Below are 22,347 nucleotides of genomic sequence, written 5' to 3' on the forward strand. Positions count from 1 at the left end.
CACTAAAGGTTCACCCCAAAATTTGCCCGAAGGCCAGGTGGCCAAATACTGTGTTGACTCATCTCTTCTGGGAAGTCCAAGATGAAACAGATACTCTCATTGGATGTGTTATTGGATGACACCCTCTTCAGAAAAAGCAGTCATTCTTGTTTCCCCGAGGGGCCCTGTGACCTTCCTGCCTGTCGGGCTGCTCGCCCTGTGCCTGCTCGTGGCACCGGCGGCCACGACTCTCCAGCTGGCAGTTCCTGCTTCTCTTCTCGGAAATGGAGACTGGGGGCCTTCCTCGTTTCTCTCTAGACCCTCGAGGTAGTTCTGTCCTCAGGAAAATGCCTTTTGCCTTAATAATCATCCCAGTTTAAACACTTGCGCCCACTGTCAGCCTGTCAAGAAACTATTAAAAACTAGCCCAGTTCTAACCTGAAGCTTTGGGGGGGGTGTGTGTGTTACTGGCCCGATTTCCATTTATTTGCATTTGCTGCCGCATTTCCTCCCTGGCATTTTCAAACCATGGTTCAAATTCTACATGAAACTAATTTAGTGGAGTGGACTACTTTAGACTTCACCACTATGTTGGTGGACTGCAGTATTTTAAAATGAAAAAGAACCAAACGGAACATTATATGTACGTGGCGTATTGCAAAAGTAAAAACCGGTTAGAGAAGCATTCTTTATGGCTTTATGTGTAGGTTGGTGTGTCCTCTGGGCCACCCTGTAAAACGTGACGCTGGGTTTGAAGTGAATAAAGTTGAGAGTCGCTGATTTACAGAATGCCTGCATTTTGCTGGTGCGGACCACGCAGCTTCTGGTGTCAACCCAAATCAGTCCTTCGGGCCCCGTGACCCTCTTGGTCTGAGCCGGGCCAATCCCCTGCTTTGGTACTCCGCAGTGACCACCTCTTCGCTCTCACAGGCTCTCCGCCCGCCCTGCTCCGTTCAGGTTTCCAATCCGGTCCTCTTCCTTTGCCTTCACCACACCCTCACCCCTCTGCCTTCCCACTGTCTTCCTTTAGGCCCAGCGAATGTCTCCGGGTTCTGCGGTTTCTGTCCTCCAGAAATGTGCCCGCCACCGGTCCTCTGCCCGGCTGCCCCACGCGTGCGCTCCCGTGCGCACTCGTTCAGAACAGCCGATTCTCCCCAGGCACCTGACACGGACCAGGCAGGTCACTGCCTCCTCCGGGAAGGGAAACATCAAGTCCTCCACGGTCTTTCTCATCCCCCCCACAGCCATTCGCGCAGCAAGGGCTAGATTCTACCTGCAAGTACACCTCTTCCCCAGGCGGCTGTCACGCCTCCTAACCGGGCTCCCAGCTCGTCCTCTGCGCAGGGCACCCAGGAGAATCTTCCTGAATTTAGATGAGATCACTTGGCTCGCCTGCTTAGAGACTCCCTCTCCTAGAAACCAGCTCCTCCCCTCCGCCGTCTCCTCGCCCGCCTCCAGCCCGTCCGCTGGTGCACCCGGAAGTAGACGCTAGCCCCGCCCCGGAGCAGCTCACGCAGCCGCGGCAGCGAGCCCGAGTTAGGGTGCGCGCGCAGGGGGCGTGGGCGGGGCCTCGAGAGCGGAAGCCCGGTCAAAGGGCGGAACGTCGCGCGCGGACACACGTTTCCGTCCGGGCCGCGTCTGCGACGCCGCGGCGGGGGCGGGGCTTCCGGCGCGGCGCGGCAGCGGCGGCTGCTGTTGGGGAGGTTGGCGGCGTGCGGATGCAGGTGGCGCGGCACGTCGTGTGCGCCCTGTCCGGCGGGGTGGACAGCGCCGTGGCCGCGCTGCTGTTGAGGCGGAGAGGTGAGCGACCCCTCCTCGGAGACGCCGGCTCCCGGCCCCTCACCCTCCACGGGGTGGTCGAGGACGCGCGACCGCCTGGGCGCTCCCCCGCGCCCCGCCAGCCCGGTTACCGACCCAGTGGTAGGGATCCTGACCCTGGGGGCCGCGCTTCTCCCCGGCTCCGGAGCCCTCTGCCTGGAGTGACGGCGGCGGGGACGGCGCTGACCCTGGGAGGCCGCGGGCGGCCCTGAACGAGCTGACCCCCGCGGCCCAGGGGCCGCGCCGGACAGGCCCTTGCCCTCGAGGTGCCAACGCGGTCCTCAGCGCGTGTGCCGAGACGTCAGCGGATCGTCGGTGCTCGCCGTGCATCGCGCGACAGATTTCCGCCAGGGTGCTGGCGTTGCTTGCCGGCGTCTAGAGAGTGTCCGGGGTCGGGAGCCGAGATGAGCTGAATTCCCCATCTGTGTGGTCTTTCCCGTTGTGAGCCCTCATCCGCTTGGCGACCTTCGTGCACCCTCTGCTGTGAGCCCTTTCATTCTGGGCGCTTGGAATGCAGGGATGAATGAGGGGTTCCTGACCTCAGGCACGTTAGTTAAGCTCCCCTTGTCTGTGAAATGGAGCTAACCCTACCTCACTGGCTTAGTGGAAGCATTTAACACATACAGAAGCTTTACCCCAGTGCCCAGCACATGTCAGGCATTGAGAAAACAGCAGTGGTTATTAGCACACACTAATAACTGTAGGTTTTGTGAAAGGCATAGTTGAAGGTGTTGAATAGAAACATCTCTAACTTGAGAACGGGAGAATCAAAGCATCATAGAGGGTGATGGTGTTTGAGGCAAGGCTTGAAGAAGGAAGACTAGGGTTTCACTAAGCAGAGAATTGGGGGCCTGCAGTATGGAGGTAAGTGCTTCTGGCAGAGTCCACAGCTGGAGCAAAAGGTCAGAGGTGTGGCAGTGTTGGCCAGAGGGAGGTGGAAGGAGAGGAGGGTAGAGAAGCAGGTAGCGCCCTGGTTAAGATGTTATTTTAGGCACTTCAGGGTGGGCAGACTTGCAGAGCCCTGGAAGGTCCGCGATGACGTGTGTGACATGTTTTGAGTGACGTGGGCAGGCCAGATACACGGTTTTACTCTTCAGGAAGGTCATTCCCCTCCTCGCCAGGATCCAGACTGTTCCACTTCATATGGCAGCCTTTCCTGGGGTTTCCTTCTCAGTGCCAGAAGCTGATGGACTCAGCAAAGGAAGAGCTCGGTCCTCTCCTTGGCATCAAGGGCTCTCCTGGTCTTGTTGGAGGCGCACTTGCTGTCATGTGCCCCCTGGAAAGTTCAGGATGGGTGAAGCGCTAAGGTCGCGTCCTAGAGTGCCTGAGCCTGGTGCCCCTGTAAGCGGGTCCCATCTCCAAGGGAAGAATGAGCAGGCAGATGAGGTTAGAGATGAGTGGAGTTTTAAAGTGACATTCGTGCACCCTCTGCTGTGAGCCTTTCCTTTTGGGGCACTTGGAATGCAGGTGTGGATGGGATGCGTGGAGCTCTCTCCATTCCACAAGCCCTTTTTTGGCTCTGGTTCTGTAATGGGCACTGCTGGGCACTGGGACAGGCTGGACGAGATGTAGTCCCTGCCCTTTGAAGAGCTCCGTGTTTCGGTGATTTGCAGAAGGGGGCTGACTGGAACACACCCAACAGAGCCCAGTGTGGTATGAGCTATAAGAGAAGGGAGTCGGGCGCCTGGGTGGCTCAGTCAGTTGCGTGTCCAATTTCAGCTCAGGTCATGATCTCACGGTTCGCATATTCAGGTCCCGCATCAGGCTCTGTGCTGACAACTCACAACTCAGAGCCTGGAGCCTGCTTTGGATTCTGTGTGTGTGTGTGTGTGTGTGTGTGTGTGTGTGTGTGTGTCTCTCTCTCTCTCTCTCTCTCTCTCTCTCTCTCTTTCTCTCTTTGCCCCTCACCTACTTGTGCTCTCCCTCTCTCTCAAAAGTAAATATTAAAAAAAAAAGAGAGAGAGAGAAGGGAGTCAGGTGCTCTGGGAAGCAGAGTGGGGAAGGCCAGATTAACCGGATTAACCAGCTGGGTGGGGGTGGTCTTGCAAATTTGTAGGTTAGTTTTGGCAAAGCTTTGTCATCCAGTCTCTGTTCTTTGGAGTCATGTGTTCTGGCTTTTGTTACATTGAGCCTACCCATGTAGAAAGAAACCTTTCTCCTGCAAGGCAGGCACCTGGGTAGTTCACCTAAGCTGGTCTTTCCAGTATTTGGTTGGGTACTTTGTTACAACAGAAAAGGAAAAACTGGGTCATAAAAGATAAAGTTAGGGGCGCCTGGGTGGCGCAGTCGGTTAAGTGTATGACTTCAGCCAGGTCACGATCTCGCGGTCTGTGAGTTCGAGCCCCGCGTCAGGCTCTGGGCTGATGGCTCGGAGCCTAGAGCCTGTTTCCGATTCTGTGTCTCCCTCTCTCTCTGCCCCTCCCCCGTTCATGCTCTGTCTCTCTCTGTCCCAAAAATTAAAAAAAAAAAAAAAAAAAAAAAAAAAAAGATAAAGTTAGTATAGCATTTATAATCGAATAGCCTAGGGGCGCCTGGGTGGCTCAGTGGGTTAAGCGTCCAACTTTGGCTTGGGTCATGATCTCGTGGTTTGTGGGTTCGAGCCCTGCCCTGTGTCCGGCTGTGCTGACAGCTCAGAGCCTGGAGCCTGCTTCGGATTCTGTCCCTCCCTCTCTGCCCCAGCCCACTCGCATTCTGTCTCTGTCTCTCAAAAATAAACATTAAAAAAAAAAAGTTGAGTTCCTGCTCTCTGATTCATGACTCATTTGCCGAGCCTCTCCCGCATGCTGGGCGTGCATCGTGCCGAGGCGGGGGGAGAGGGGGGGACACAAAGGTGCAAATATACCATCTTGCTTGCCTGGGGGTAGACGCTGGGCAACAGTTGCAGTCCAGCCATGCACTGTGATGTCCGAGGCCTTTACAGAGTGCTGTGGGAGTGTAGCCGAGGGAGCATCTCAGCCAGCCCGCAAGTCAGGTGTCTTGGGCTAAGATGTGAGTCACTTTGAAGGCCTTGTAGCAAAGCAGACATCTCTGGGCGAACCAGCAGATGGTGGTGTGGGAGGGGGGCCCGCCGGGGAGCTGCTCGGAGCTCAGAAGCCGCTGCCTTTTCACCCAGGGTTGATTATAGACTCTGATCTGTGCCTCCTCCCTTCCCCAGGCTACCAGGTGACGGGGGTGTTCATGAAGAACTGGGACTCGCTAGATGAACACGGGGTTTGCACTACCGACAGAGACTGTGAAGATGCTTACAGAGTTTGCCAGATCCTAGACATCCCGTTCCATCAAGTGTCCTACGTGAAGGAGTACTGGAATGACGTGTTCAGGTGAATGCGGTTCAGAGACGCGGGAGGCTTCCTCGTGTGCTGTGCCGCCCTTCCCAGGGAAGCAGCGCCATAGTTGGCCAGACTGGAGACAGGCGGGCAGTGCTGTTTGCATTGGTGCCAGAGGCCACGCGTGGGAGGCCTCAGCCGCCTGGGAGCTCTCGTCAGAGGCCATGCCTGGGTCCCGGAGCAGCCTGGCTCTCCTTATTGTGCCACCTGCCAGAAGTCTCTTTAATGCCTTTGTGAACCTTGAGTCGTTTCTGTTGCTGGCGTAGGGGAAGGTAGCTAAGGCCGGGGTCTTGCCTGACAGGTGCCACACGGTGGTTCCCGTGCGCGTCAGGGATTGGGGGCTTCTGGGAAAAAGAATTAGGTGATCCACTCTGCCTCTTGAAAACACGAAACACATACACACACACAAAGACTTTAAAAATCTAACACGGGGGTGCTTGGCTGGCTCGGTCAGAAGAGCATGCGACTTTTCATCTCGGGGTCGTGAGTTTGAGCCCCACGTTGGGTGTAGAGGTTACTTAAATAAATAAAACTTAAAAAAAAAGATCTAATAACAATCCCAACAATGATTTTTAGGTGCTTGCTCTGTCCTGGGCCCAGTACCGCCTCTGGGGACATAAAGATAGCACTCTCTGGCTCAGACTTCTGAATTCTGTCCAAGGCCCACTTGGCCTTCAGGGGTCTCTTGCCGTCTCCCTCGCGGGGTGCAGGCAGGGCTTCTCCCCTCCCACTGTACAGGCTCCGCTCTGGTTCTTGCTGATGCCAGTGACCTGTCTTTCGTTACACCGCTTGGGGAATGGTTCCCATGGCTTTTGTAAACCAGCGTAAATGCTTAACCTCTTTAACATTCACTCGATACTTGTTACGTAGAGAATGTTCTGGGGACTGTGGACATAAGAGAGTAAAGCATGGATTCTGCCTTAACTAGTTTACAGTTTAATAAAACGCTTGACAACTTTGGGGGCGCCCGGGTGGCTCCGTCGGTTAAGCGTCTGACTCTTGATCTCAGCTCAGGTCATGAGCTCACGGTTTGTGGGTTCGAGCCCCACGTTGGGCTCTGTGCTGACAGCGCAGCGTCTGCTTGGGATTCTCTCTCTCCTCCTCTCTCTGTGTCTCCTCTGCTCGTGCATGCTGTCTCTCTCTCTCTCTCTCCCTCTCTCCCTCTCTCTCAAAATAAACCGACATTAAAAAGGAAAACCCTCGACGACTTTCTAGCAATTAAAACAATAGAAGTACGGAGCAACACGAGTTTTAGCCGTTCTGAGCAGAGTGACAGGCGGGAGGAACGCAGCTCGGCATCGCCTGCTGAGGTTGGAGATGCGCATGTGACTGGGACCTTGTGCAGGTTCTTAGTTTGTCTTCATAACGTGGCCCCCGCGGTCAGCGTTGTTATCTGTAACCGTCGTGGGTCAGTGAGGAGCGACACGGCGCCACCTGCCCACCGTACAACCTGTCGCGCGATACACACGGACGTGGTCCTCCCGAAGTGACTGCTCTAAGACACGAAGCTCTTGCCGAACCGTCTTTGTGTCCGGGCAGCCGGCCGGTTAGAACAGGAGTCCAGCTGGGCTGCCGCTGCCCTGGCGGCCCCCAGGGCTCCTCGGGAGCGTGTCAGCCACGTGGGAGAGGTCCTTGCTGGCACGTTTGCCCAGGGCCCTGGGTCGCCAGGCTGCTGGTGGAATAGCTGGTAGAGCCCCGGTTGTCGCTCTGGATGAGGTCGTTCCCGCGCTGTCTCCGGCACGTTCTTCACTCGAGCCGCCTTTTGTGGGCGAAGTCAGGGGAGGCTGGAGTTGGGTCAGTCCCCCTCCCCTCCCCCGCGCCCCGTGAGCCTCTGGGGAGACAGAACGGCCGCTGAGCCGTAGTGGCCGGTGATACCTGACTTTCTGTCCAGGTTTATTCACTGTCGTAGATTCAGACGGGAAGTGCCCCCGGCTTTAAAGGAATATTTGATGAAAATACTGGAAACGGCCGTATACCGAAGCTCTCCTATTTTACGGAAAATTATAGTTTTGGTAAGAGAAGGAGGAACCAAGTTAAGCAAGTAACTTAACAGATGTATTTTTTTTTGAGGAATGTTTCGCACTCAGAAACAAAAGTCTTTTTCTTCTATTCCAGTGACTTTTTAAGTGAATACGAGAAAGGAAGGACTCCCAATCCTGACATAGTTTGCAACAAGCATATCAAATTCAGCTGTTTTTTCCATTATGCTGTGGATAATCTCGGTAAGTAATTTCATTATTTCCATTTAATCTTTTTAAAAGTCACAAGGTTTTCAGAGATAGCAGCCAAATCCTCATAAACAGTTTCGTCTTCCAGAAGGAAAGGAAGCGGTGAAAACAGTAATATTCTATCTCACTGAGTAAGAAAGAACTTTCTGGCAATATGCAAATGACAGGGTCGCACAGAAGAGAGCACGCGTCTTCACCGTGGACCGCATGGGTGCGAGGACTGTGCTGTTGGTTCAGGAGCCACGAACTTGAGAACATCCTGCGGAAACACAGGGTCACTGGTGGAGAGCTGAGAGCTGAGGTCCAGTTCTGCTCAGAACAGCACCGGTTCCAGGCGTGCTTATAGTTAGCGGAAGTTTCCCGAGCCTGAGTTAGAGCTCCGCAAAGTCGGCGTTTGGTTTCTTGCTGGTCCTCCTTTTTGCTAGTCCTGCTGAGACGTTCTCAGCAGGCTTCCTTCGTGGCTTTCTGCTCTGCCTTGAGAACAGGTCTGGGTCTGTACCTGATTCTGGATTCTGGGTCTCTGTTTCTCTGGATTTGAAGCCACGTTTTGGTGGTCTGTTGTAAAAGCCCATCGAGGGGCGCCTGGGTGGCTCAGTCAGTTGAGCCTCTGACTCTTAATTTCTGCCCAGGTCATGATCCTGGAGTCACGGGATCAAGCCCCACATCGGGCTCCGTGCTGAGTCTGAGCCGTTTTGGGACTCTGTCTCTCTCTCTGTCCCCCTCTGCCCCCCTCTGCCCCTGCCCTGCATGCACACACACATGCCCTCTCGAGAACAAAACAACCCATCGTGGCCCTGCCGCCTGTAGACGGCTGCCCTGCAGATCTTGTCTACTCTGGTAGTTCTCCTCGCTCGTGTCCGTGTGCCCGTTGGGGCGCCCCTCTTCCTTCGTGTGACCTTCCCTGATGCCCACTTGCTTGCTCGGACCGTCTGCGTGTCTGCTGCCGTGACGCCCACCGTCCTGTTCCTGTGTCCTGCTGTTGCCGGAGCTCCCACTTCTGGCCCCTCGGTTCGTTCTGTCCCGAGCGGCTCACCCTGCCGTGTGTGGCCACGTGCCAAGACGTGTTATTGTGACTGTCCTGTGCCGACGGTCCAGTAGTGTCACCAGACTGCTGGCCTCTCTGTCCCGTCAGCACTGCCGTGGCGACGTAGGTGGGCCCAGAGCAGGCTCGCGGATCGAGCGTACGAGCGACCGCAGCCGAGGGGGTGGCAGAACGTGGGTTCACAGACCACGATGATGCCTGCAAAACGGACTCCAAAAGTCCGGATGAATTTGAATGGCTAACATCAGAACTGAATGTCAGGAGAGAGAAATGCAGGCTCCACGGCTCATTCTCACACGCGATCGGGCGCAGGTCTGGGGCCCCAGATGCCTGGGCGGCCCGCGAGCCTGCCCCGGTGGGCCGCGTCTGGGGGGGCTGACATTTAGCCCCAGTTTGTTCTGGGGGGGCGTGACCGGTCCCTGGATTGTGTGTTGACTTTGGTTTTGAGCGTGTGAGGAGACCGGGCATCTGGTGGGCCGTGCGATCGCTCTGGGGTCTTAAAGGTTCTTCACAGGTTCCTAAAGCTGCACTGGAATCTTGTAGCAAGATTGTATCAGTTTAAATGAAGAGTTAAAGGTGAGCCTCCCTCCCCTGCACCGACCCCCGTGTGGAGGCGGCCCTCTGCAGACCATCCAGTACGAGGCTCGGCGTCTGCGTGCTTTGTTGAGCTCCCCAGGCCCGAGGAGGCCACGGCCGGCCATTGCGCGTCTGAAGTTTGATCTTGTGTTTTTAAAAACCTCACAGGAGCAGACGCGGTCGCCACAGGTCACTATGCCAGAACCTCACTGGAAGATGAGGAAGTCTTTCAGCAGAAGCACATTAAGAGGCCAGAAGGGCTTTTCAGAAATCGATTTGAAGTTAGAAATGGTAAGTTAAAGCGCCCAGGTCAGACCTTAAGTATTTGTGCACAGAGGAAAATGTTTCGGAGAGTAGCAACGGGTCACTCTCTGAGCAGGCCCTCCAGGTCTCTGTGTTCCAAACTAGCTTGCTTGTTTTGAAAAAGTACAGTTACCGAGAGGGCTGTCTGCCCTTAGAGCCCGGGATGAGGCAGCGGGAGTCCCAGTCGGGCGCCTGGGCACTGACTGGCTGGAACCTGAATCTGGTTTGCAGCCCAGTTCTGTACGCTGGGTGCTAGTGATTTGAGGGTTCCCGTGATATTTGAGGAGATACTTGATAGCTGAAGTGCTCACAGGCCTCGTTACTTAACCATCAAGTTCTCGAGGGCTCGAGACTTAGGTGTATGGATCCAGTGTGACCCAGGTGCTGGGGCCTGATGCTCAGGCCGGTGGAAAATCCGTTTACAGAGATTACGTATGCAGATCAGTTGATCTGCGTTAGAGGGAGCACAGTTTCACCTTTCTAGAAAAATGCCCAACTGCTGGCTTGTCGTGGCATACATCTGTTTGTAGAAAAGAGGGATTCACGTCACCATGAAGTGAGAGACAAAATGGGCCCAGAGCCATATGTGAGTGAGAAGTTTCCACTGATGTGGGAGCGCTGAAGGGTTGGCACCTGCTGACCGCCTGCCTCACGGCACCTTCCCCTTTCCCCCAAGCCCAGGCCGTTACAGGCACACGTTCCACTGGGCTCCTCTTAGAGTGGAGGGGGATAGTCTTGTCCCGTCTCACAGATGAGGAAACTGAGGCGCGGATGAAGTCCTTTGGCCAGGGTGCCTCTGGTGGTAATGTGATAGGGTCTCCTCCCTAAGGAAAGAAGAAAAACCCTCAAGGCAAGCTGGCCACACACGTACGTGACCGCATCGTCCCTCCTGACCTTGTGACGTGAGATCACTTAATCAGACTGCATGTTTGTGCGTTACCATACATGGAAGACAAAGAAGTAAAAAACACACGAAAAACTACGCCACGTGGAGTTCGGGGCTCCGGTTTTTGGGTACGAACCCAACTGAGCGGTGCCGGCAGGAATAAAGCTGCTTCCTGGAAAGAAGAGCCTCGGGGTCGCGACTCTGTGCGAGAATCCCGCTGCACTACACCTGGATCCCAGCCCAGTTCTGCCCGGCCCCGCAGCTTACGCTCGTCCTGGTGTGCCAGGCCCCAGTTGGGCTCTGTCCTCCGTGTCTCTGGGCCTGGTCGGAAGGCCACGGCCGTCGTGCTGCAGGGGCCCCCAGGGTGCTGGCTGTTGCCCGGCGGCCCTTCTTCCTCCACGGCACAGGGCGCTCAGATCGCCTTCCCGGCCTGCGCAGGCCCAGCACGTACTGCTGTCTGCCGGGTGCTGGGCCTTTGGCCTCAGGTACAGACGTGGGGGAGAGGACAGGCGTCTTCTGCCTCCCTCCCAGCCGCTCCCCGCCACTCTTCCGGAAGCCGCTCCACGCCGGGGAAGAGGGCAGACCCCGCCACTCGGGGGCGCCACAGCAGGATCCACTGAGTAAATACGGACGGAAGGGTCCTGAGTAGATGAAGGGTTTATTTCCATGTGGAACAGGCATGCTCAGTTGTCTCCTAGAACATGGTTTGCCTTCCAGAGCCGTCTGGACCTTTCTGCTGGGCCACAGGCACTCTGAAACTTGTGATCGCGTTGACCTCTGTTTTGTTGAGTAATTTTAACGTGTGGTTGTCTTAATAATATGACCGTGTCTTTGTTTTAGTGTGTTTTTTAGGCACACTAGAGCTTTTATTGAATTCTTACTTAGTTGCCCTAGAGACCTGGAATAGAGCCTCCTGGCCTGGGCCCGGGCCCCGGGGAGAGCGCGCGCGGGGCCGGGTGGCCCCCAGAGCCGGCGCTCCTGGGCCCTGGCCTTGTGTCTGGTTACCTCACCTGTGCAAAGTGGGGGCGCCGTCGGCCGGCCATGGGCGTGAGGTTCGGGGTTGTGCGAAGGTTCCTGGCACGAGCGTATCTCCCACATGTTCCTGTCCGTGCTTTAACGGTTGTCAACTTGTTTTTTTAAAATCATAGGTTTTGAGGGGTGCCTGGGTGGCTCAGTCGGTTGAGCGTCCGACTTCAGCTCAGGTCATGATCTCACAGTTTGTGGGTTCGAGCCCTGCATCAGGCTCTGTGCTGATGGCTCGGAGCCTGGAGCCTGCTTTGGATTCCGTGTCTCCCTCGCTCTCTGCCCCTCCCCTGCTCATGCTCTGTCTCTCTCTTTCAAAAATAAATAAAAACATTAAAAAACTTTTTTTTTAAATCATAGGTTTTGAGTTTGTTTTAAAAACCTCCAAACTGTGAGGAAATGCCATTTGCTTCCAAGGTCCTGGGGTTTTTATGTGGACGCTGTTTGACTGGGTTTTGTTTTGAAACAACAAGGAGCGTTAGGCAAACGAGCGTGCCTACTGATGGCCGGGTGGCCGCACTCTGTTTTTCATTTTCAACTGGTTCTGTTGCTTTGTGCCTAGAAAATTAGGGAATAGCACCCACCTGCACCTGCACCGTTCCGTTGAACCCTTTCAGTGATCCCAGCCTCGGTTTCCTCGTCTGTAAAATGGGGAGAGCCCAACTTTCCACGGCAAAAGCGAGAATCAGGGTTGAGGTCACGGGTGACCATGACCTGCACAGAGCCCGTGTTCCACACGGGACTGTGCCAGGCTGACCGGCACACGTGTGTTTGGGCCCGTCGCACGCGGTAGCGTGCCCTCAGGGTGACGGGCGGCGGCCTCTCGGCACCGTGTACCGGTAGCCCGCGTAGCTTTTCCCGTCGGTCCCTGAACCTCGGAGCGGGAGCTTGACGGTCCCGGTCGTGGAAGTGCCGCCGCGTGCCGGGCTGGGTCGATGGGGCCCAGTGCTGGAGCTGGGCCGCCTCCGATGCGGGGTCCCAGGGCCACGGTCAGTCACACCTGTGCACCGTTGCCTGAGAGCCAGAGACGGTTTTGTCTCTAGTGGGGGCACCGGAGCGCCGCACAGACGCCTGCGTGACTCTCGGCAGTGAGCTGAGGAAGGGGAGGAGTTCGAGGCACTCTCGCCGGCCTGGGGCCTGGGGCCTGGGGCCTGGGGGCAGCGGGCAGCGGGCAGCGGGGCGCGGCACCGTGGCGGTGTGGGGAACCGCACGGCTGACCCCACGTCGGGGGGTGTCCGGGGGTCCTGTCACCCACTCGCCTCCCACGTGGCTGCGTGTTGTAGACAGTTCACCTTGGCACTTCAGAATGGTTTCACGTGGCGTTTAAAATTCTGTCATCTGATGTGCAAACTGGAATAAATTTCTTTATCGCATAAAATCCGCCTTCCCTGTATCTTTTTTTTTTAATGTTTATTTTTGAGAGAGACCGAGCGCGCGAGCACGAGCAGGGAGGGGCAGAGAGAGAGGGAGAGAGACACAGAATCCGAAGCAGGCTTCAGGCTCTGAGCTGTCAGCACAAAACCTGACACGGGGCTCGAACTCAGGAGCCGTGAGATCATGACCTGAGCCGAAGTCGGACGCCTGACCGACTGAGCCACCCGGGCGCCCCTCCCCTGTATCGTTTTTAATGGTAGATGAATCAGGGAGAGTTTTTCTCCCCTTATCCATGGTGATTGTCTGTTGTGTTTTTTTTCTTTCTGGTAGTCTGCTTTTGAGTATTGATTTTTGCTTCTGACAGGCCAGGGGGAGTCCAAGTAGAGGGAAAGACGTTATTCAGAGCAAAGTACCATCATTTTTATTTCTGCAACTTGTTTTGTTCTTTACTCTTGGCAGCGGTAAAGCTTCTACAAGCAGCTGACAGCTTTAAAGACCAGACCTTCTTTCTCAGCCAGGTTTCCCAAGATGCCCTGAGGAGAACCCTCTTCCCTCTGGGGGGATTAACGAAACATTTTGTCAAGAAAATAGCTGCAGAGAATAGACTTCATCATGTGCTTCAGAAGAAAGAGGTAGGGTCGAGGGCACTGTGCTCGCGTCGCCCTCTCCGCGGTCTGGGGAGAAGCAGGGCCCTGTGGTCACCGCCCCGTGTCCTCCCCAGGCTCTAACGTCAGGAGAGAGCGGGGCTGCGCGCTCTGGGAGGCCCTGTGCACATTCAGAAGGCCGCTGAGACGGGACTTATCCCCCCCCGACCCCTCCGCGGCCCCACTCCGGGGTGGGCAGCTTTTCACAGCAGCCGTGGTGGCTCAGTGGGTGCTCTTGGCCCAGCCTGCCGGGCGAGGGCGCCACAGTGAGGACCAGGCCCCGAGACGCCCCGGGCCAGAGCTCTGGCGCTGCCCGCACTCGTCCAGCCCCTCAGTCGAGGGTGCTGTGCTCCGGGCCTGTGAGGGTGGGTGAGGAGCACACGGTGTCTTCACGAAACAAACCACCGTAAAATTAGACAACGTCTGTGTAGGACATTAGAGGATCCTGTGAAAGGAATTCCTCACACCAGGGGGCTCTAACTAGATCGGGGCTTGACCCCGACCCGAGGACGGGCTCCTAGGAGTTAACGTTTACCTAAGACCTCGGGATGAATAGGATTTAGTGTCACAGAGAGGGCTGGGGGGGAGACAGTCCCAATAGTGCAAAGAGCATGTGCAAAGGCCCTGAGGCAAGAAAGAGCCCATGCATTGGAGTGAAGGTGAGGGCAGCGTGGTGGAGGTTCAGTGCTAGGGGATGGTCCCACAGGCTCGGTGCGCTCGGTCTGACCGGGTGACGTCCAGGGTTGGGCACGAGCATGACCGTCCCTTCCCAGGACCACATCCTTTGACACATCCCGCCACCCATCATCTCTCTTCCTCTGTTTACCTGTTCAGTTTCTGGGTGTGGCTCTGTGATGGGAGCTGGGGGAGGGGGCGCCACACTGCAGAGACGCACCGTAGAGAACAGGCCAGAAAGCCGTGACGGGACAGGAGCCGCGTGGAGCGCGTTCCAGCGTGTCTTCTGTGCTGGAGTAGGCCTCCCCGAGGGAGTCCTCTCTTCCACGGACTCTGCTGTGATGCTTCAGCTTCTGGCCCACCGCCTCTACTTCCGGGCCCTGCTCTGGCCCCCGTGTCCCCCATGGCTCCCGGACGGTGGCCTGACGGCTCGCACGACTGTCATTTTCTCTCCTGGGGCAGCTGGGCTGACATCTGCCGCGCTGGGGCCACATCCTGCCAGGGGTGGACGTGATGGCGGCCTCGCTGAGCTCATAAGATCCAGGGTCGGGGGTCCATTATTTAAGACCCGGCTAAGAGGAGAGGCTAAGAGGTTCTGCGGGCCCCTCAGGTCTGTTTGTGGGTGTGACTGGTGTCCGTGGGTGCTGGCCGAGGAAAGCCAGGCCCGGAGCCCAGAGGTGTGCCGAGGCTCAGGGCAGGCGGTGGGGCCCGGCGAGGCCCAGGTGCCCGTCTCTCGTTCTCCCGGCCTGGCTGGTCCTCGTGTCCTCATGCGGACGCCGGCTGCCTGTTCGTTCTCCTCACGCACGGCCCTCCTTTCGTTTCAGAGCATGGGCATCTGCTTCGTCGGTAAAAGAAATTTTGAAAATTTCATCCTTCAGGTGAGTGTTCTTTGATGCATGAGTGTGGACCCGTGTTTCTGCTCTGGACTTGGATCCGTTAGTAAGGAAGTGCTTGTTTTCCAGTATCTGCAGCCTCGGCCTGGTAAATTTATTTCCATAGAAGACAACAGAGTTCTGGGAACACATAAAGGTGAGACACAGCCTCGGGCTGCCCTTCGTTGTAAACTCCCCGAGTCGTGGGGCGGGCTTCCGCTGTGGGAAATTGAGGCGAGAAGCCTGTAATTCCTTCCACATCTGCCCGTGAGTCTGAGAAGCCTGTGGGTGGGGGTCGCGGGTGAGCGAGGGAGCGTGGTGGCGGCTGTGGCCGGGAGGCATTGCGGCTCAGAGAGGGGTGCCATCCGAGTCAGAAAGACTTCGCTCTCCAGTTGGGTGTTCTGTCCCTGCACGTGGAATTATCTGTATGAAAAGAAAACATCCCACCCTCGTGAAAGAAGTGTGATCGACTGATTCCAGAGTAGGAGCTTCCAGATCTAGAACAAGGAAGAGGTGGGATCAGAGGGTGGCCGCATAAGGCAGCGGTGTTGCACTTGGGGTGCTGCTTGCTCATGCGCAGGCGTTTTCAGGGGGGCACCGTGAGCTTGCACAGAGCGGGTGTGGGGAGGCTGCGACCGGCTAACGAGGCGCTAGCATTCACAGCCCAGGGGGAGGGGGGATGGATGTTGGGTTGGTGAGTGGTGGGTCTGTGCCCTGGAGCCAGAGAAGCCCTCGGGCCCTGGATGGCCAGGTAGGTCTTGACCCAGAGCGTGCCTGACCTGGTGGGGGGCAAGGGCTGGTGCTCAGACGTGGCCAGTCTCACAGGTGGTTCTTTGGAATCCACCGCCCCAGTTTGGGTAGATGGCTTCACTTTCCTGTCGGGGGTGGGCTTTTACAAAAGTCCCCAAGCGGAGACAGGTGGAGGTGACAGCCTTGCTGGGGACAGAACTGCAGGGTGCTGCCTGCCCATCTCCAGCACAGCACGGTGGCCCGGGGCACTGTGATCCCCTCAGGAGGGAAGGAGGGGGTGGCGGCTTGGCCATCTGGTCTTGTGATGTTTTTCCGTGGGGAGTGCACAGAGCAGTCGGGGGCAGCCCGGATGCCACAGCCCCCATGCGGTTCGTACATCAGAGGGGCTGGTGGACGCTCGGCAGGAGGGGGTCGTGGGCCCGGAGGACGCCCAGTCCACCTTCTAAAGGAGCTTTCCTGCTGCTCGCGGGTCAGGTGGTCCAGCAGCTGGAATTGGCTCCTTCCGGGGCTGCGAGGTAGAGCCTAACCCAGGCGCGGGGCAGGGCCTGGACGAGCTCAGGTGTGTGGTCAGGACTGCCCCTCGGCGGTGGTCCGCGGAGCCTCCTGACTGTCCCCCTTCATCCACCCCTTCCGGTTAGGAGGGGTGTGCTGTTTGGGAGGGGGCTGGTGCCAGTCCCCTGAGGAACTGTCTTTCCGTAGGTTGGTTCCTGTATACTCTGGGCCAGAGAGCCAGGATAGGCGGCTTACGCGAGCCCTGGTATGTGGTGGAGAAGGACGGCACCAAGGGTGACGTGTTTGTGGTGAGTCGGGCTGGCCTTTTAGGCAGGTGACAGAGGTCTGTGTTTGGCACGGCCCACAGTGTTTGTGAGACCAGGCAGGGCTGCTGAAACCCTACGGAACGGCAGTGATTGACGGACCACCCTTGCCTTTCCTCTGCGTCCTCCTGGGACTGGCCCAAGGTACCAGAAGGCGTTTGTTTAAGGTAGTCCTTAGGCTCTTACCATACGCCGGTCACTCTAGCGGTCGTGTCGTCAGCTGCTACGTGTAGATACTGTTTGTTAGGAGAGAGCCCGAAGGTCCACAGAGAGGAGGTAGCTTCAGTGCTTGGGACAGGGCTCGCCCAGGGTCCAGCAAGTCATTGGCCCAAGTGGAGCCAGGACCAGACCGGTTTGTGTGCCACAGCGGGGCCCCGGACCTCCGTGCCCCCCCTCCCCCCCCCCCAGTCCCTGGGCTCTAGAGCAGGGCTTCACAAAGGGGGTGCGTTCGCCCTGCACCCCGGGACGTTCGGCAGTGTCCCCTGCTGGATGGAGGCCGGGGCGCTGCTAACATCCTGCAGGATAGCCCCTCCCCCCTGACAGTGGCCCTGCCCTGAGAGAGCGGGCTGCCATCTCATGCTGTCACATAACCGGGGGACCTTCTCTTAGACACCGGCCGAGAGGCCAGTTGGCTTCGCCCCCTGATTCTGGGTATCTCCTTCCAGGAAGAGCTGTAGGCGTAGAAGCCGGGGCAGGGGTTGTGGTCGTGTATGAATTAAAGTGGTTTTAGAGTAAAATTTCAGTGGTCTGTTTTGCTTTCAGAAAAACCCGTAGGGTCATCAGCTGACGTTTGTCCCCGTGAGGATATCCTTGCCTGGGGGGGGGGGGGGGTGTGGGGACAGGGGCCCCAGGGGCAGATGGCCCCAGCACAGCCCCGGGGAGCCTGCCCTGTCCCTTCTCTCCTCAGCCGCTTGGTGTCTGACGGGCTGCCTGAGGTGACCTTTTTGAAAGACAAGCCAGCGGCCTGGCGGGCCCGTGCGCCAGGCAGGTGGGGGCAGCGAGGCGTGAACTTGCAGCCAGCGTGCTGTGGTCAGCCGCTCGCCGTGTGTGACCGTGATGAGACGCCGTCCCTCCTGGGCCTTGGTCTCCTCCCGTGCGGAACGGGGACGGGAAGGCGGTGGGCTGGTCCCGAGTCTCCGTGGCCGACGCCCCAGTTACCAGTAGGCGTGCGGTTGGGTGGGCGCCCCCGCCGGGGGCTTCGGTGCCCTGACCTGCACGCTCCGCTCCGCAGGCCCCCCGGACAGACCACCCGGCTCTGTACCGGGACCTGCTGCGGACCAGCCGCGTGCACTGGATCGCGGAGGAGCCGCCCGCCGCCCTGGTCCGCGACAAGATGATGGAGTGCCACTTCCGGTTCCGCCACCAGATGGCGCTAGGTGACTGAGCGGGAGGGTCCCTTCAGACAGGGGAGCCCAGTTGAGGGCAGCGGCCGTGAGACCCGCGGCCCGACGGTCCCCCACCGTTGGGTTGGATGACCCCTTCCAAACCCCGGTTGGAGGGCCAGCCCTGGGAGCGGCACCGGGAGGCTCGAGGCCGGCTTAGCCTCCGTCGTCGGTGCCGCGGGCAGGGGCTGCGGCTGTGGCGGCGGGGCCGTAGGTGGTGCGTGCGCCTGTGGGCCCCGGCGGGCGGGGCTCCTTCCTCCCTGGGGGTGCGAGGCCTGGGGCCGAGCACGCGTGGACAGGCCGGAGCCCCCTCTAAGGACCCCTCTCTCGTACACAGTGCCGTGCGTGCTGACCCTCAATCAAGACGGCACCGTGTGGGTGACGGCCGTGAAGGCCGTGCGGGCCCTTGCCCCCGGACAGGTGAGTGGGGCACGCCCGGCCTTGTGCGGTGCTGCAGAGGGAGGAGGGGGAGCCCGGCTGGAAGGCAGGACGGGGCCTCACACGACCCCTGGGGGTGCGGGGCCTGGAGCCCCTGGGCGTTAGGACTGGCTCAGCTGAGAGGGCTCCGGCCAGTGGGCTTCGTGCTCCGGAAGGACGCGCCGTGCTTCCTCCCCACCAGGGCACCCGGTTCACGGGGTGGGGGCTCAGGTCACCCGGGCAGCGAGGGTGGAAGCCTTGCACCCAGCCCCGCGCCCGGCATGCCTCCCCCAGGCACGACAGCAGTGAGGGCTGCTCCTGCTTGGCCACTGGGAGGCCCAGCTGCCCTGTCTTGGCCCGTGGGGGCGGGGACAGAGGAGGGGCAGGCAGAGCGTTGCCCCTCCCCCTCCCCCTCCCCCCCGCCCCCGCACTGCTGGCTGCTTGTGGGCATCTGGCGCCAGGTCCCACTGCTGGTGACGCGGGCCTCTTTCCTCTTTAGTTTGCCGTCTTCTACAAAGGGGATGAGTGTCTGGGCAGCGGGAAAATCCTGCGCTTGGGGCCGTCTGCCTACATCCTCCAGAGGGGCAAGAGCAAGTCCAGGGTGTCCACCGAGGGCCCCGGCGACGGCCCGGGCGGCGGCCCAGGGTTGGGTCCCACGCTCTGAAGGAGGCTGCGGCTGCTGGCAAGCGCCAGGCGCGGACGCGGAGGAACAGAGCCTGGGGTGGGGCGGCGAGGGGGAGCTTGGCGGGGTGTGCGGCCCCGGTTCCCTCCAGGCTGGCCGAGCTTCCAGAAAGCCGCCAGAGCCGAGGAGAGCCCCGGAAAGGCCAGCCCTGGCTTCTCCGAGTCGGCGCTCTGGCCAGAAGGACTTGCTGGCTAGTGGGTGTGTCCCAAGCGCCCCGTTTCTAGAGTTGCTCTTTCATGCTCCCTGGAAAGTTTCCCACCTGCAGGCACGCAGGGGACCTGGCCGAGGAGGCCGCGGGGACAGCAGTCAATAAAACATCTGTCTGGGATGCAGATTCTGACGGGGGTCTCCTGGGGGGTGGAAGCCGCAGGTGCAGAGAGGCAGGCGGACAGTTCGGGAGGAGGGGTGGAGGCCTCGCTCCCCACTCCCACCGTGCCCTCCCTCCCCTGTGGCGGGGAGGGGGTGGTGGTGGACTTGAGCCGAGCCCCACCTGCAAGGGCGCCCTCGGGGTGTGTGAGGGCCTGAGGCCCAGAGGCCCCCCTCCCCCTGCAGAATGCTCGGTGCCCTGGCTGCCTCCCAGGGAAGGCCTGAGGGGCCTGCGTCCCAGAGAGGAGGGCTTGGCCCCAGCCAGCGTGTGCCTGTGTGTCTCCGTCCGTCTGGGCTGCTGGCACCGGCCACCTCGGGTGGGGCCGCTTACAAACGACACGTTTGCTCCTCGTGGTTGCAGAGACCGGAAGTCCGAGGTCAGGGTGCCAGCGGGGCCGGCCGAGCCTCCCCTGAAGGTTCACAGCCGACCGCTCGCTGTGTCCTCACACGGCCAAAGGGTGAGGGGTCTTTCTGGGGCTTCTTACAAGAACACTAACCCCGTTCACCAGGAATCCACCCTCGTGACCTAAGTGCCTTCCGAAGGCCTCATCTCTTAATACTGTTACGTTGGGGATTCAGGGTTTCGACATTCCGGTTTTGGCGGGGGCACACTCAACTCAGCCCGTAGCATAGGTGTGCGTGCATGTGTGCGTTTTGTGGCACAGGCCAGGCTGAGAACTGCTTGGCAAGTGAGGATAAAAACTTCAGAGCTAGCTGTGCTGAGTGGGCGACAGACACGCTTTGGCCCCGGGGCATTTTCATCACCGCAGAGTCCTAGAGAGCCCCTCGCCTGCTGTGTGTGCAGTTAGGGCCCCGTTGGGCAACAGCCCCAGGCCTTGGGGGTGGGAAGTATGGAGACGCTCTGCCTGGGGGTGTGCGGGGAGTTGTCAGGTGGGTCAGGCAGGAAATCGGCCTTTCCTAGGGACAGGCCGTGTCTGGGCCCCACTGCCTCCAGCTTGCCTGCCCTGAAGGTGGGGCCTGGGCAGGGCAGCACCCCCTCCAGGTTTCCTGGTGCTTCGCCCCAAGGGCTGAGCCCCCTGCTCTGCTAAGGACAGAGAGCCTGGGCTCCCTTCTCTCACTGGCCCCAGACCCAGCACATTCTTGGTGCTTTGAGCTTCTGTGGGGGCCAGAAGTGTGGTTCCCTGTCTTCTATGGACAGAAGGTTCTAGACTAGAGGTAGCATAGCCCTCCAGGCATGGTGCTGCAGGAGAATCACCCGGGAAGGTTGTCACATGGCCCCACCCTTCAGGGCCTGTAGTGGGGACAGGACCAGTCCTGGGTCTGGGTCCCAGGGGTGTGAACCCCCTCCCCCTGAGGCAGATCACGGGCCCCAGAGGACTACCGTGAGAGGTGGGCTTCCTTCTGAACGGGAGGGAGGCCTAGGTGGTTTTGAGCAGAAAATCCCTCTGGTCTCTGAGGTATGGGTGGGAGCGAATAGACCGGTGGGCTGTGGGCCAGGAGAAGGAGGCAGGCCGTTGGATTTAGGAAGTCAGGTATAGCAGGTCAGGAGGGGGGGTGGACGACTGAGACCTGTGTCTGGACGGGGTCCCGCTGCCCTCGGTTCTCTGTGTGCGTCAGGACGGCTGTGCTTCAGAGCAGAGGGGCCGCCGTCCCGTGTAGCCGGGAAGGGAGGCCCGGGCCAGGCACCCCGCTCGGCGCCTGCCTCAGCCTTGGTGTGGGGGCTGCAGCCTGCAGGGAGGCCAGCCTCTGGCCTGACCCCACGTCCCTGCCAGCCTGGGCAAAGGGCACGGAGTGTGCTGGGCCCTGTGGCTGGCTTAGTGTGACGCAGTGTCGGGGGGCTTTAAGACCAGGCCGCTGAGCGGGGCTGGGAGCGAGGTGCCAGCCCGTTTTCCCAGAGGCAGGACCAGAGTGGTCCCCCTCGGTGATGGTCGGGGTGCTGGGGCTGTGCCCAGAGCAGTTTTCCCTCCACACCACCTGATGAGGGAAGCGATGCCGTCCAAAGAGCTGAAACCCCAGTGTCCCGCCTCCTCAGACCTGTCCCCGCCTCAGTCTGCCCTCTCCCCACCCTTAGCTCCGGGCCCATCCCCCAGGTTCCCCCCCAGCAGGAGGCTCCCGAGGCTGAAAGAGGGGAGTGGGCCTGCTCCGGGGTGTCTGGGACCCATCCTGTGATCCAGGTAAAGGAGTGCGTCCCGAGAGGTGGGGCTTCGGCCTCGGCCAGAAGGCGGACCACCGCTGGGTGTGCGGTGGCGTGGCGGGGAGGCCGGAACCGGAACCCCACCCTTGTTCTGCCTGCTCAGGGGACAGCACGGAGCCTGCCTGGGCCCACGTGTCCCCTGATTCACTGCCCTGCTGGCTGGGCCTCTTGCCCACGAGCCCAGCTGTAAGCTGTGGCCGCTCTGGGAAGGCCCCACCGGCCCACCCTGCTCTGTGCAAGGCGACCCTCGGAAACGGCAGGAGGGAGGAAGCGCCCTGGGCACAGGCCGCAGGGAGGCGCTGCCCGTCTCATCAGCCCAGGGCCAGATCTGCAGCCTGCAGGCCGCCGGTGGAGGAAGGTGGGGGACGGGCGCAAACCCGCCGCTGCCGCTCGGGCCACCCAGGCCTCACCTGAGGCGCATGGCAGCCTTCCAGCTGGCAGTGCTTTCCTCCCCCTGCTGGGCTCTGCCCGCCCTCCATGTGCCCTTGAGGCCACCGGCCCTCTGTGGAAGGCCACTTTGTGCCGCCTCAGAGATTCAGCGGCAGCTGTCGGCCAGGGGGCGCCATCGGGCCAAGCTCCTGAGCTGGGACTCTGGCCCCTCCCACTGCCCTGTTCGCGCACCTGGGGGCCAGCAGGCTCTAGGGCTGTACCCCCCCAGGTGACCTTCAGAAGACCCTGGCAGACCAGAGGGGTGGGGGCTGAGAAGTAGGACACGTGTTCCCCCCTGTGCCTCTTTCCCAAGTGGGCACCTCACTGCCAGGCCCCGTCACCCCCACCACGTGCACAGATCCTGAGGGAAAGGCCCCGGGCTGGTGCCTTTGCACACGGTGAGAGCTAGATTTAAGGATGTCAGGAAACCCCAAGTAGGGCCAGCTCGTCCAGAGTTCTGTCAGGAGAATGGACAGAAAGTTCTAGTACAGCTCCTCCCCCCCACCACCCCATTCCCCCGGCTTGTCCTCGGCATCCTGTCCAAGGTCCCTTCCACAGCTGCGTCAGGAAGCGAGGCAGGGCAGTGGGGACGGGGGAGATGAGCA

At 59.4% G+C, this 22,347-nt stretch overlaps 1 protein-coding gene across 3 annotated transcripts; it reads left to right on the top strand.

The window, feature by feature from the left end:
* Positions 1–1,308: 1,308 nt before the first annotated feature.
* Positions 1,309–22,329, top strand: TRMU (tRNA mitochondrial 2-thiouridylase). 3 transcript variants are annotated; one of them, XM_042993551.1, is made up of 11 exons: positions 1,309–1,779; positions 4,952–5,117; positions 7,239–7,345; positions 9,138–9,260; positions 13,015–13,187; positions 14,699–14,752; positions 14,837–14,903; positions 16,196–16,296; positions 17,543–17,687; positions 18,031–18,113; positions 18,610–22,329. In XM_042993551.1, the coding sequence occupies exons 1-11, from the start codon at positions 1,698–1,700 to the stop codon at positions 18,772–18,774; spliced, it is 1,266 nt and encodes a 421-aa protein (XP_042849485.1). In that variant the 5' UTR covers positions 1,309–1,697; the 3' UTR covers positions 18,775–22,329. The 3 variants fall into 3 exon arrangements, with proteins under 3 accessions (XP_042849485.1, XP_042849486.1, XP_042849487.1); XM_042993552.1 differs by lacking the exon at positions 9,138–9,260; XM_042993553.1 differs by lacking the exons at positions 1,309–1,779; positions 4,952–5,117 and adding an exon at positions 6,298–7,135 and having other exon boundaries at positions 13,074–13,187.
* The last annotated feature ends 18 nt before the right edge of the window (positions 22,330–22,347 follow it).

Source organism: Panthera tigris, chromosome B4, assembly GCF_018350195.1.
Source record: "Panthera tigris isolate Pti1 chromosome B4, P.tigris_Pti1_mat1.1, whole genome shotgun sequence".
Lineage (NCBI taxonomy): Eukaryota > Metazoa > Chordata > Mammalia > Carnivora > Felidae > Panthera > Panthera tigris.